A 12,626-nucleotide genomic window follows, 5' to 3' on the forward strand; every position below is an offset into this window, starting at 1 on the left:
TCAAACACCAACCATTCATATTTAATCACTACTTTTTTTAAATATAAATAATAGGAGCTACAAAATAAAGAGCTATAAAATATTAAATATATCACAACTAAATAAATTTTCAAAATTTGAGTGACCACTAGTCAAAAAAAGAGTGACCATTGCTCCCTTAGGCCACTCTCATCCCTACCATTTGCACATACAAATTAAATTATTAATATTAAAAAAAATTGTTGCAAACTATTTTTACTTTTTTTCAACTCATGTACTGTTTCATTTTTTTACACAAAACAGGTAGATAACTTCTAAAGGAAAAAGACCTAAAGTTGTACTTAATTATTAATATCTTAAACCCAACCCATCATTATATTAATCAACTAAATAATACTAATTAATTGATTAAAAAATAACCTTGATTTCTTTGTACGAAATACGAACTAATCGCCGCTTTGTAATTATCACACATTCACACCCCGCTTTAAAAACACTCGTAAACCCCTTTCTTTATTTCTCTCTCTACATCCTCTCTCTCTAGAAAAGTATAGAAAAGAAAAGAGAAAGAAATCAAAAGAAAAAGAAAAGGTAGGTTGGAGAGAATATAGCAAAACTGCATAAAGCATCTTCATCATCATCACCACAAGAAACCGTTGTTCGATAGATCTGTGGAGAACAAGATGGGACACAACCAGAACCAAAAATCTCTGATCTACGCTTTCGTTTCTCGAGGAAGCGTGATTCTTGCTGAATTCACCGAATTCAGCGGTAATTTTAATTCGATCGCGTTTCAGTGCCTTCAGAAGCTTCCAGCTTCAAACAACAAATTCACTTACAACTGTGATGGCCACACCTTCAATTACCTCGTCGATAATGGATACAGTTCGTACTTTTCACTTTTCTTTTATTGTTTAATTTCATTTCCGATCTAATCGATTCGTAGTCCTGAACGCGATTTTATGATTTAATCGATAACCTAGATACTAGTTGTTTATGTCAGTATTTGTACGCTACTTTGTTGACTATGAAAAATGATATTAGGTTAGCGTTTTACTTCAGTCAAATGAAATTCGTGTTTTATATCCTTAATATTTAATTAATTGAATAATTTTGTGGAGGTTAATTTTTATGTTTGGTGTTAAATTTGTAGAGTAATGTATTGCAATCATTTTATGGATGTTATTGTGTTGTGTTTGTAGCGTATTGTGTTGTTGCGGATGAATCAGTTGGAAGACAGGTTCCTGTGGCTTTTCTGGAGCGTGTGAAAGATGATTTTGTTGTGAAATATGGCGGTGGGAAGGCATCTACAGCTGCTCCTAACAGCCTTAACAAAGAATTTGGGTATTGAGTTTATGTTATATATATATATATATATATTTTTATGAGCTTAACGTTAGAGGGTTTGTTGTGATTGCGTTGTTTAAGGAAAGCTCATGTACTTGGATCTTTACTTTTGGCAGGCCTAAATTGAAGGAACATATGCAGTACTGTGTTGATCATCCTGAGGAGATAAGCAAGCTTGCAAAGGTCAAAGCTCAGGTTTCTGAAGTCAAAGGTGTCATGATGGAGAATATTGAAAAGGTACATACTATGGTCATTACTTATCCGGTATGACGTAAGAGGATTACATTATACTACGTAAGCCGAATGGATCTAATTGCTTTGTGATTTAAGAAAGTATAAATTTGATTATTTAAACTTTTATGAAAACAGAAAAGACCAGAGAGCATGGAGAATGAATTTTTGAGAAAACCTATCCATATGAATACTTAACCTCATCAATGAGACCATGAAATTAGTCTGGCCGGGATTTTATCAAATTCTTGCATTGTGCTCATGTTGTATTGGTATGCAAGAGTTGGACTCTCACAACTTTTGTGATTCATACTGCATAATTCATGTTGTTACAATTGAAACTCAAAACAGAATCTTTGGAGTGAGAGAGAGAGAGAAGGATGGAAAAGTGGCGTTGTGAAACTCGAAAGTCCGGCTTGCTTTGAGTATTTTTGGTGTATAAAGACATATTTTGTAGAAATGGTGACATGTATCTTCTATAATTAGATACTTAAATACTCAACATTAATAATGTGATCCTCGTTTTTATTTTAGAAATGGAAAAGATCCATACCTGCCTGTTCTGGGTTATGTTTGAGATATTACCTCTCAACTCAATATTTGGTCCTTCAGTTTTAATTAATATGACAATTAAATATAAAATAGACATTGGTTGAGTTAATAATACCATAACTATGAAAAAAATATCTAAACTCTTACTCTTTCATTATATCATTTGACACGTAAGTTAAATATATTTTTAGACAGTTGTAAAATGAGGAAACTTTTTGGTTCCTCTAAAACATTCTTTTTGCTTTTCATTCCTTCAAAATTTGATTGCAATATTTTTTATCCCTTCCATGATATATGATTCGTTAACTGCTTGTAGGTCATGTGGTGTCATTTTAGCACGTGACTACCTGAAAAACTTTTCCTTGAGCCCTTAAATGAATTATATTTTTCTTCATTAAAGTATATATGTTTAGTACCAAAAACAGATTTTAGAGGGATAAAAATCAAAGAAAAAGAATGCGCATGGATTAAAACCACAATTCACTCGCTTTTGAGGGATCAAAAGCAATACTTTCAAAATTGTGGTATAGAAATCAAAGAAACTTTTATACATTGAACATAATAAAATTTGTTCATTTTGCAGAGATTAAATTAAAAACATATTTAACCCAATATATCATTCATTAAAATGTTAATTACACTTTAATACTTTTGAAAGGTTCTTATACGTTGTACAATTATACCGACAAGATCTCGACTTCTAAAACCTAGATTGAATATACTTTTTTTATAGAATGATAATTGTTAATAATTATTCCTTCTGTTCCTTTTTAATTGTTGGTATTTTGTCGCTTTTAAATTTCAATGTTTCATTAACTATTTTTGGTCAATTATAATGAAGAGAGAGAGAGAGTGAATGGGTGGGTGAGCTAATAAAAGGTAAGGATATATTTTTTTTTTAAACAAGGTAAAGATATATTTGAAATATGTTTTTCAAATCAAAGCTATTTCTTGGTTTGTATAGAACAACCTTAAAAGATAAGTGAATAGCAAAGATAAGTGAATAGCAATAGTGGGAGTACCAGAGTAGTAGTTTGAAATGTTAGTGCAGGAGTTGAACCTAGAACCCCTTATTTCTCCAACTCTTTTGTTCCTGTTGCCAAACCGCTTTATCACTTCTTGATTGATGTACTATTTTGATTATTCTAGTTCTCCAATCTCATTATTCTTAAACTACGGCTACACAAAGTCCTCACTCACTCTGCACACTATTTTTCTATTCCTGTACTTTGATTTCATTTTTCTGATACAGAGACTTCTTACAGTCACTTGCTTACTCTATCCACACCTCATTTTACTATAAATATTCTCTGCTACTTTACTTCTGAAACAAAGACTTGGTGCAATCCTTTTTGGGGGCCAGAGGCTAAGAAATGGAAGAAAGTCGTAACCTTGAATTATTTCTATAATATTACACATCACATGAAATTATTTTTCTATGCCACAAACAACTTGGGAAAGTGTACTAGGGATGAATTAATAAATGATCATCTTTTATTTATTTGAACCTATTTCCCACATTTGTTGTCAATTTCTAGGTTTTGTCAGTGTTTTAGCAGAAAGAAGTTTAAAGAACCATAGTCTTCATTGCAGAAATGAAATTTTAGACTGCAATTTTAATAGCAAATGAATTAGTGGCTGATGTTATTTGAGGGAAGAAATATATAATTTAATTCCTTCTGGCTACATATTTTGGTATCTTGCTTGGTGAGCCTAAGGCTTGCTTTTAACGACACAAGTAGGAGCTAGGCAAGAAGAATTTCTAACTCCTTCAAGTGCTGTTGACGGGGACCTAGCATACTTTGGTGTATCTTGTATTTCACTCTAGTTGTATGTTTCAGAGTATCACTTCCTATTTGATGCCTCTGAGTGCCATTTATCAAATTGATGCAAAGCTTTCTAATGGAGCCATAGATGCAATAAATTGCGTTTGATTCAGACAAGCACAAGATGGTTCAATTATGAATGACTTCTGGATATACTTGGTTCTTTCAGGCACCACTTGCTAAAAACTAATCTAGCTAAACGTAATATTGCTGAAAACAATGTTCACTGATTTCTCGTTTTTTTTTTCTTGCTGAAATGTACTGTATCAAGATTTTGAAGTTTTGAAGGCACACATTATGCTCTTTCGCAAAAGAGCATGTTACTTCTATTGTACATGACATCAATTGTGCTTTGCTTTCTGATTATGACATTTCAAAACAACTTATTCACTGGGCCAAAAACCAAATTATATATAAAACCAAGATATATCTGCAGTAGTCAACAACTAGTCAACTACCAAATCTGTACTCCTTTGCATTCTTGTTTACACGACAATTAAAATTTTGTGCATTTGAATGGCATTGAAGGATTCATTTTCTATCTGTTTTTAAGGCCACAGTGAATATTAATTATTCCATATATATGCTATAGAAAAGCAGAGATCACGCCGACTATACCTAATTAGATGTAAAATAAGCGTGGACATTATGTAGGATTATATTGACATGTTTGAAACTTAATGTAGGTCCTGGACAGGGGGGAAAAGATAGAGCTTCTGGTCGACAAAACTGAGAACCTTCATCACCAGGTTAGTAATCGTGTAATTGGATTGTCATGAACTTCAGTATCAGTACTCATGTTTTTCATGTGAATGCATATTTTCTATTTAATTTCTAAAGCTTTTTTTTATTTATTTATATAATTGATGGCATACTGAGTCTCGTGATAAGATCTAGATGGGGGGGCGTGGTTAGGTGTATAAAAAAATTGCCTGATTTTTTAAAAATCGAATTATTTTTCACATGCTGTTTGCTTTTTGCCATTTCTGAGGCAGGCACAAGACTTCAGGAATTCGGGGACCAAAATCCGGAGAAAAATGTGGATGCAAAACATGAAGATAAAGCTGATTGTATTGGCAATTTTGATAGCCCTGATTCTCATAATTGTCCTTCCAATCGTTCTTCATAATAAATAAACGTCATTCTCCGACATTTATCTTGTGATTTCGACTCTCTTGTGATTATATATATGATATGATGAGGACAGATATCAAGTTTATGGCATGATTTTGTATGTAGTCAAAGGATATCAGAACCTGTATACCATCCAGTTTTAAGCTCTTATAGTATGATGATATAAGAACATGCTGTTATATGCTTTTTTGATTGTCTATTGTAGTCTGATTTCAATTCACCCAACTCATCTTGTTATCATTATTCATGCAATTTAAGTTCCTTGGTTATCATCTTGTGCATGAATGTTTCCATGCATGAAAATGTTGAATTATGATGGAAATTGAGGAGGTAAAAAAATATAATCTGTCTCTACGTATTATAGGTTATGACACCCTTCTTTTTTAACCTTTATTCTTTAAAGGGAGCTAAATATTGAATTGATCATATTGTGATTAGAGAATGGAATGCGAGATTTATACTATTAATTGAAATTTAATTTCTGAATTACATAAATATAAATTTTGAGACTTAGTATACTCCTAGATTAAGCAAATTTCTACAGAAAATAATAATAATATGCATCCTGTAAGCAAATTTCTGAAATAAGTATAGTCTCAGATTAAGCTTCGATTCAATAATCCCTTCCTTCATAGTTCAACGTGGAACCATTAAAAGGTCGGGTCAATCTTTGTTTGTCCAACGAAACCTTTGCACGCCTTTGTTACCTTGTCGGAGGCCGGTATAACGGTAGCTTATAAAAGACTTATTAAATTTTATTATCTACTCATTGTAAAATTCGTATTACTATTCTTTTTTAAAAATTATATATTAAAATATTCTTTTTCTGTCTTAGTCACAAATCACTTTTGTAAATGACTATATTTTTAAGAAAATCTATTATTTTTTTGTTACATTCAATTTTTTTTAAATGAACAAAATAAATATATATTAATAAATATATATATTATAACATTTGAATAATAAGATTTTTTGAGTATGATCAGTTAATTATGAACTACTTTGTTCACCATAAAAACCTTTACACACTGACTTTTTCTCTCACGTCAATGCATGGCTGTATTTTGGGCGAAGCCAATCCTATTGAAAGTAAGTTGCCATTTTCTTAAGATGAAAAAATAACCCCTTTTCATGATTTTGTCAAAGCTTTGTAATGAAACAAATTCAACCCCAAAAGCTATTGCTAATCCTACGGAACTCGAAACATGTGTTATTTTTTTTTCATCTTTCAAAATTTCACATCTTGATTTTCATGCCAAATTTTATTGGGTTAAATATATTTTATTTCAATAAAATGAGTAAATTTTGATTTTGTCTCACCAGTTATTATGTATTTGATTTTCATTCATACAATAAGGATAAGGAATACGGTAAATTCTCGAACAACCCAATATTAAAAATTCCACATGCAAATTATAAAACAATTTACAAATAATAAAGGACTAGTCGCAAGTTATGATTAATGAAAATATCTTGGTTATTACTATTTTTGATTCAGTACATTTTTATCGGTAGAAGTAAAGCTCTTTAACTCAAGATTTTGAATACACTGCACATCATTCATTTTAGCTAGACTTAAGTGTTTTTATTCATTATATATTATTCTGAAACCAAAAAACTCACCATACAGATTAAAATAAATATATTACATCCAAATCTCTTATTATACTAAAAATTTAATTTAATTTATTTTCTTCTAAACTCTGATTCTTAGTGAATGAAGCTAGTGTAATTTAAAATTCGACAGCAATATAATTAAAAATTGACCAACAATTATTTCAATCAAAATTTAAACTCAAACTTTTTCGAATAATTTATTTTTAACTAAAGTTCATTAGCAACATTAACTACTTGAACTCAAATATTGCAATATTACAGTAATTTTCATAATTCAAAAATGTAATCAATACTTCAAAACATTTATAATAAAATTTCTATAAAACATAATGACACAAGTTATTGTTAATTTTTCAGAAGTTGATAACAAATTAAATAATTTATTAACATTAATGCTACTTTTTTTGTCTGTAATTCATTGGTTGACACATCCTACAACAGGAGTATCTTTGCCACATGAGAAATAACTTCTTAATTCAAGAATGGTTATGGGCACTCAATTTCTTCAAGCGGAATAGATAGATAGCCACAGCAAGGTGATAATAACACTATGGCAATCACCTTCTTACAACACCTCTAATAAATCAATTTTGTAAATTGTCATTTCAAATAATATTTTCAATCATATTACAAAAATTACTTCCTAATCCCTCAACTTTTATTCTTTAAACTTTTGACGTATATATTAAAAAATAATAAATTTAAATTTAGATATTACTATTTTTTATTTATTAAGTAAAAATAAAATGTATTTAATTTATATTTTAGAGTTTTTAAGAGTACAAAAGAAAAAATATCATTAATTATATTTTAATTTTTTAAAACACTCAAAATCTTAAGATAAAAATAAAATACTTAAAAAATTAAAGTCGGAAACAGAGAGAGTATGAGTTTAAAATTTTATGTGTGTAAATTACACTATCAACATCATAACCACGAATGTCAATTATTTTAAAGGAGATTAACATGCAAATCAATCACTTTTGTATTTGATGACTTCTAATTCAAATAATGTAATAAGAGAATGTAGTAATTAACTAACTAATCAATTAGTTAGTTAGTTAGTTAGATTTCAGTTAGAATGTGTAAGAATGACTCGTGTATAAATAGAATTGGCAATATATGAAATAGATAAGGCTTACCATTCATTCATTCAAGTGTGTGTTTTTATCATTTTCTTGTTGTGCAAGTAACTGCAAAAAGCTAACAGGTAGTATTCAGAGCTATTGTTTTCAATTCTAATCATAGCAAAAACGCGAGTGAAGTGAGGATGAACTCAAATACAAACAATGACAATTTTCCAACACATATGTCACACTTTGATGGAAAAGATTGGGGTAGATGGAGAGTTCAAATTCGTGTCTTATTTGAATTTCAAGAAGTCTTGGAAATCATAGAGAAACAATTTGATGATCTGAAAGCCAATCCAACAAAAGCACAAAGATCAACTTATAAAGAAAACAAGAAGAAAGATTGCAAAGCTACATTCATTCTTCATCAATGTCTTAATACAATCAACTTTAACAAGATCTCTGAAGCAAGAAGTGCAAAAGAAACCTAAGACAACCTTGATAAATGTTATTTAAGCTGAGCAAAAGTAAAGAAGTTGAAGTTACAAACACTTCAAAGACAATTTGAACTGCTGCAGATGGAGGAGCAAGAGAAAGTGTCAGATTTAATTTCAAGATTGAGAAGCATTGCGAATCAGATGGTTGGATGTGATGAGAAATTGTCAAAACATAAGTTGTGTGAGAAGATTTTAAGATCATTGCATCTCAGGTTTGATTGTGTCGTGTGTGCCATTAAAGAATCTAAAGATATTTCAACCTTGAGTCTTAAGGAATTGCAGGGAACATTATAAGCAAGAGAATTAAGAATGAATGAAAGGAATAGAGGGAAGTTTGGGGATCAAGCATTGGTAGCACAAATAAATAAGAAATGAGATCATAAAAGGAAGTGGAAAAAGAACAATAATGACAAGTTCAAGAAGTATGGTGATAAATATGAATCTTCATCAAGAGGATGAGGTGGAAATGGTAAACCCAAAGGAAAATCAAGAAACTTTGGCAAAAAGAATGTACAATGCTATAATTGTAAGAAGTTTGGTCATTTTGCTGATGAATGTTAGGCTGGAAAGGGCAAACCGAAGAAGAAGGGTGAGAATGAGGCTTGTGTTGCATAAGATGATGATTCATATTCAGACACAGTCTTGTTGATGGCTACAACAAATGAAGAACCTTTTTAATCTTAATTCTAGTTTCTTGATATTGGTTGTTCCAATCACATGACCAGTCACAAAGAATGGTGTTGGATATTGACACATCTAGAGATGACAATTAGACCCAGATCTAATAGGTACCCGAAAAAAAATCCACAATGGGTATGGTAAAATCCTGCATAATGGGTATGGGCACGAGGATGGATAATTGCCCACAAAATTAAGCGGATATGGATGCGAGTCAGGTACTATAGTACCCACCCTACCCCGCACTTATATAAATATATTATTTACTTATTTATTATATTAGTGTTTAGTTTAATTAATTGTTTTTTTTTTATGTTTTAACATCTATTAATATCATTTGATCACTACAATATTTATAATTAAAATATAAATGTTTACAAACTTTTTAAGAATGTGATTATAATGAATATGTAAATAATTGTGATCTTATAATTAAGAGTTATGTCTTATTAATCGTGACTTTATAATTATACTTGCAACTTCCTATCAATTGTTTTTATATATCTCGAATAATATTGTCGTAGGACTTGCAACTTCATAAATTATTACTATGAATATTAGAATGTGTATTGTAACGAGTGTTCATTTGAAATATTTTGAGTTATAAAATATTTTGGTTTATAATACTTTATGATTGGAGTTAAAATATTTGAATAATTTTAAAATTTAATCACAACAATATTATTTATTTATCGATATATTTTAGTTAAAGCGTAGGTAATGGATATGGGTATGAACACTTAGGTACCCAGAAAGTAAGGGTACGGGTATTAAAATTGATACCCAAGAGGGTACGGATATGAGTATTTTTTTAAACTGCAGGTATGGAGACGAGTATTATAGTAGCATACTCAAACCCTGCTCATTGTCATCCCTAGATACATCAAGAAAAAGCAAGATCAAATCTGCTGATGATAGAACAATGAAGGCTAAAGGTATTGGAAACACGGTGATCAAAAGAAGAAATAAAAAAGACAATAGTGATTGAGAATGTGTTGTATGTGTCAAGAATGAAACTAATATGTTAAGTATAGACCAACTGATTCAAAAGGGGTTTCAAGTGACAATGAATAATGATGCACTAGAAATGTATGATGGACAAAAGAGAATGATATTGAAGGTCGTGAAGTAGCTAAAATTAATATCACTAGAAGGGGGGTTGAATGGAGATATTGTACTTTTCTTAATTTTCTTTTTCTTTAAAAATTGTATCATATGTGTGAGGATAATAGATAGATGTTAGAGGATATAAGTTTGAAATTGAAATGAGAGTTAGACAAAATAAAGGGAAGAAAGTATAGAAAATGACACATCTAAATTTATATTGGTTCACCCAAAATAGGTTACGTTCAGTCCTCACTAACTTGTGATTTTTTACTATGGCTCAAAAAGACTTGTCTTCTAAAAGGACTCTTTTCACTATGTATTTTCTTAGCCTCAACATGCTTACATAAACAATTTCTCTTCTTGTTTTACATCAACAAGTTAATATTAATTTGAGGATATACAGGTTTTTGAGATATTTGATAAAAGTGTGATTCTTCCACTAAGATAAACTTTCTAAGAGGATGATTTCAAAGATATACTTAAGAATAGTAGAAAGTATTCTAAGAGGATAAGTGTGCTCTTCACAACTTTTATCTTTCTCTTTTATATGATATTTTGTTGTGTTTGATAAAGATGATTTCATCTAAGTTTATAGAGGTGGTGGTGCTTCAAATATGAAAAGAAGTACAAAGTATTCGTTAGAGACTTGGATGATTGTCTATGGTGTTTATTTGGAATTGCAAATATGTCCTTCAATTGTCCTTGTTAGAAGAAAGCTAGAAGGATGAGTGTTCCAATCCATCCTTGAATATGAGGATGAAGCTTCCATTAATTTGATATAACTTGTGCTTTTTGACTTTTTTCTTTCCCAACAACTGTAGTGTCTTACCTGTTTAGTCAAGAAAATCACATTTTGTACTTTATCATTTTTACTCATTTTCCCATGTACGAGTATGAATAGAAAACAGAAGTTCATCCTTTTTTTTTTTTGTTTATCCTCTATCATAGAGGACACTAATGCATCCTCCACTTTGCTTATCCTCTAACATAGAGGACATATAAAAATGTGTAAAAACACTTCATCTGATTAAGAAGGTGAGGAATCTGTTTTCTAAATTTGATACACTAAAGAGCACAAATTAGATAAAACACATAATCATAATCTTTGAAACAATTTTGTTATCGTTAAAACTTTGAGAGACATTTTGTCTCAACAGGTCCCTCTCTCAAAAACATAATATTTGTTATAAACATGCAGGCAATAGACATTCAATGCTTTAAAGTAGTTAGCTTAGTTGATGAGAGCTGACTATGGCACCTGAGGTTTGGTCATCTGAATTTTAGGAGCTTGCAGCAACTAGGTATAAAGAAAATGGTGAATGACATCCCTATAATTGATGTTCCTGAGAAGGTGTGTGATGTGTGTATGACAGGAAAACGGTCAAGAAACTCTTTCAAATCACAAGTGCAAATAAGAGCAAATGATGTTTTGAAATGGTTCATAGTGATATGTGGAACATTTGAGGTGCCATCACTAGGACATAATAAGTATTTCATAACTTTTGTTGATGAATCCAATTGAATGTTGTGGTTATACTTAATAAAAACTAAAGATGAAGCACTTGAAATGTTCAAAAATTTCAAAGTGAAAGTTGAAAAACAGTGTGAAAAAGATATCAAAGTGCTAAGGACAGAAGGAGGTGGTGAGTATACATCACATGAGTTTGAGGAATTATGTGTTAAAAATGGAATTAAAAATAAAGTGATTAGTCCCTACACACCTCAACACAATGGACTACCTGAAAGAAGAAACTGAATCATTCTAGACATGTCTAGAAGTATGTTGAAAGCAAAAGAGTTACCACACAAGTTTTTGGGTGAGGCTCTATAACTTGAACAAGTGTCGAACAAAAAGGTTACCTGAGAAAGTACCATAAGAGATTTGGAGTGGTAAAAAGCCAACTGTAGGACATTTGAGAACCATTGGAACTCTATGTTTCAAGCATATGTCAAACCAAAGGAAAAGAAAACTACATGACAAAAGTGAAGATATGATCTTAGTTGGATATCATGCAATTGAAGCATACAATTTGATGATCCTACTAAGGGAATATTGTAGTTAATAGAGACGTGAAGATAGTTGAACAAGAAAACTGGGATTGGAAACACAAAGCCAGCAGCACCAGCCAAAACATAGTTGAAAAAAGAATAGAATCAAACAAATCTCAGAGAACAAGTTAGCCACCAGCATATTTAAGTGAGTTTGAAGTATACAATGACAATGAGATTGACAACAGTGAAGATCTAATGCACTTTGCCCTATTTGATAATACATAACCACTAAATGTTGAAGAAGCAATGAAGAGAGAACCTTGGAAAAAAGCAATGATAAAAAAGATCAACACAATTGAAAAGAATCATACTTGGTACCTAATTGATTTACCTCCAAAATAGAAACATATATGAGTCAAATAGGTCTACAAGCTCAAGCTAAATCTAGATGGATCAATTGCTAAATACAAAGCTGGATTGGTTGCCAATGGATTTGTACAAATGGCAGGAATAGATTATTCTGAAGTGTTTGCTCTAGTGGCTAGAATTGAGACAATCAGACTAATGCATCAGCTTGATGTCAAGTCTGCATTTTT

The 12,626-nt window shown here is 30.8% G+C and overlaps 1 protein-coding gene across 1 annotated transcript; it reads left to right on the plus strand.

The window, feature by feature from the left end:
• Positions 1-502: 502 nt before the first annotated feature.
• LOC101505692 (putative vesicle-associated membrane protein 726-like) lies at positions 503-5,338 on the plus strand. Its single transcript, NM_001364876.1, has 5 exons — positions 503-864; positions 1,182-1,323; positions 1,443-1,563; positions 4,622-4,684; positions 4,931-5,338. The coding sequence occupies exons 1-5, from the start codon at positions 663-665 to the stop codon at positions 5,069-5,071; spliced, it is 669 nt and encodes a 222-aa protein (NP_001351805.1). The 5' UTR covers positions 503-662; the 3' UTR covers positions 5,072-5,338.
• The last annotated feature ends 7,288 nt before the right edge of the window (positions 5,339-12,626 follow it).

Source organism: Cicer arietinum, chromosome 6, assembly GCF_000331145.2.
Source record: "Cicer arietinum cultivar CDC Frontier isolate Library 1 chromosome 6, Cicar.CDCFrontier_v2.0, whole genome shotgun sequence".
Taxonomy (NCBI): Eukaryota; Viridiplantae; Streptophyta; class Magnoliopsida; order Fabales; family Fabaceae; genus Cicer; species Cicer arietinum.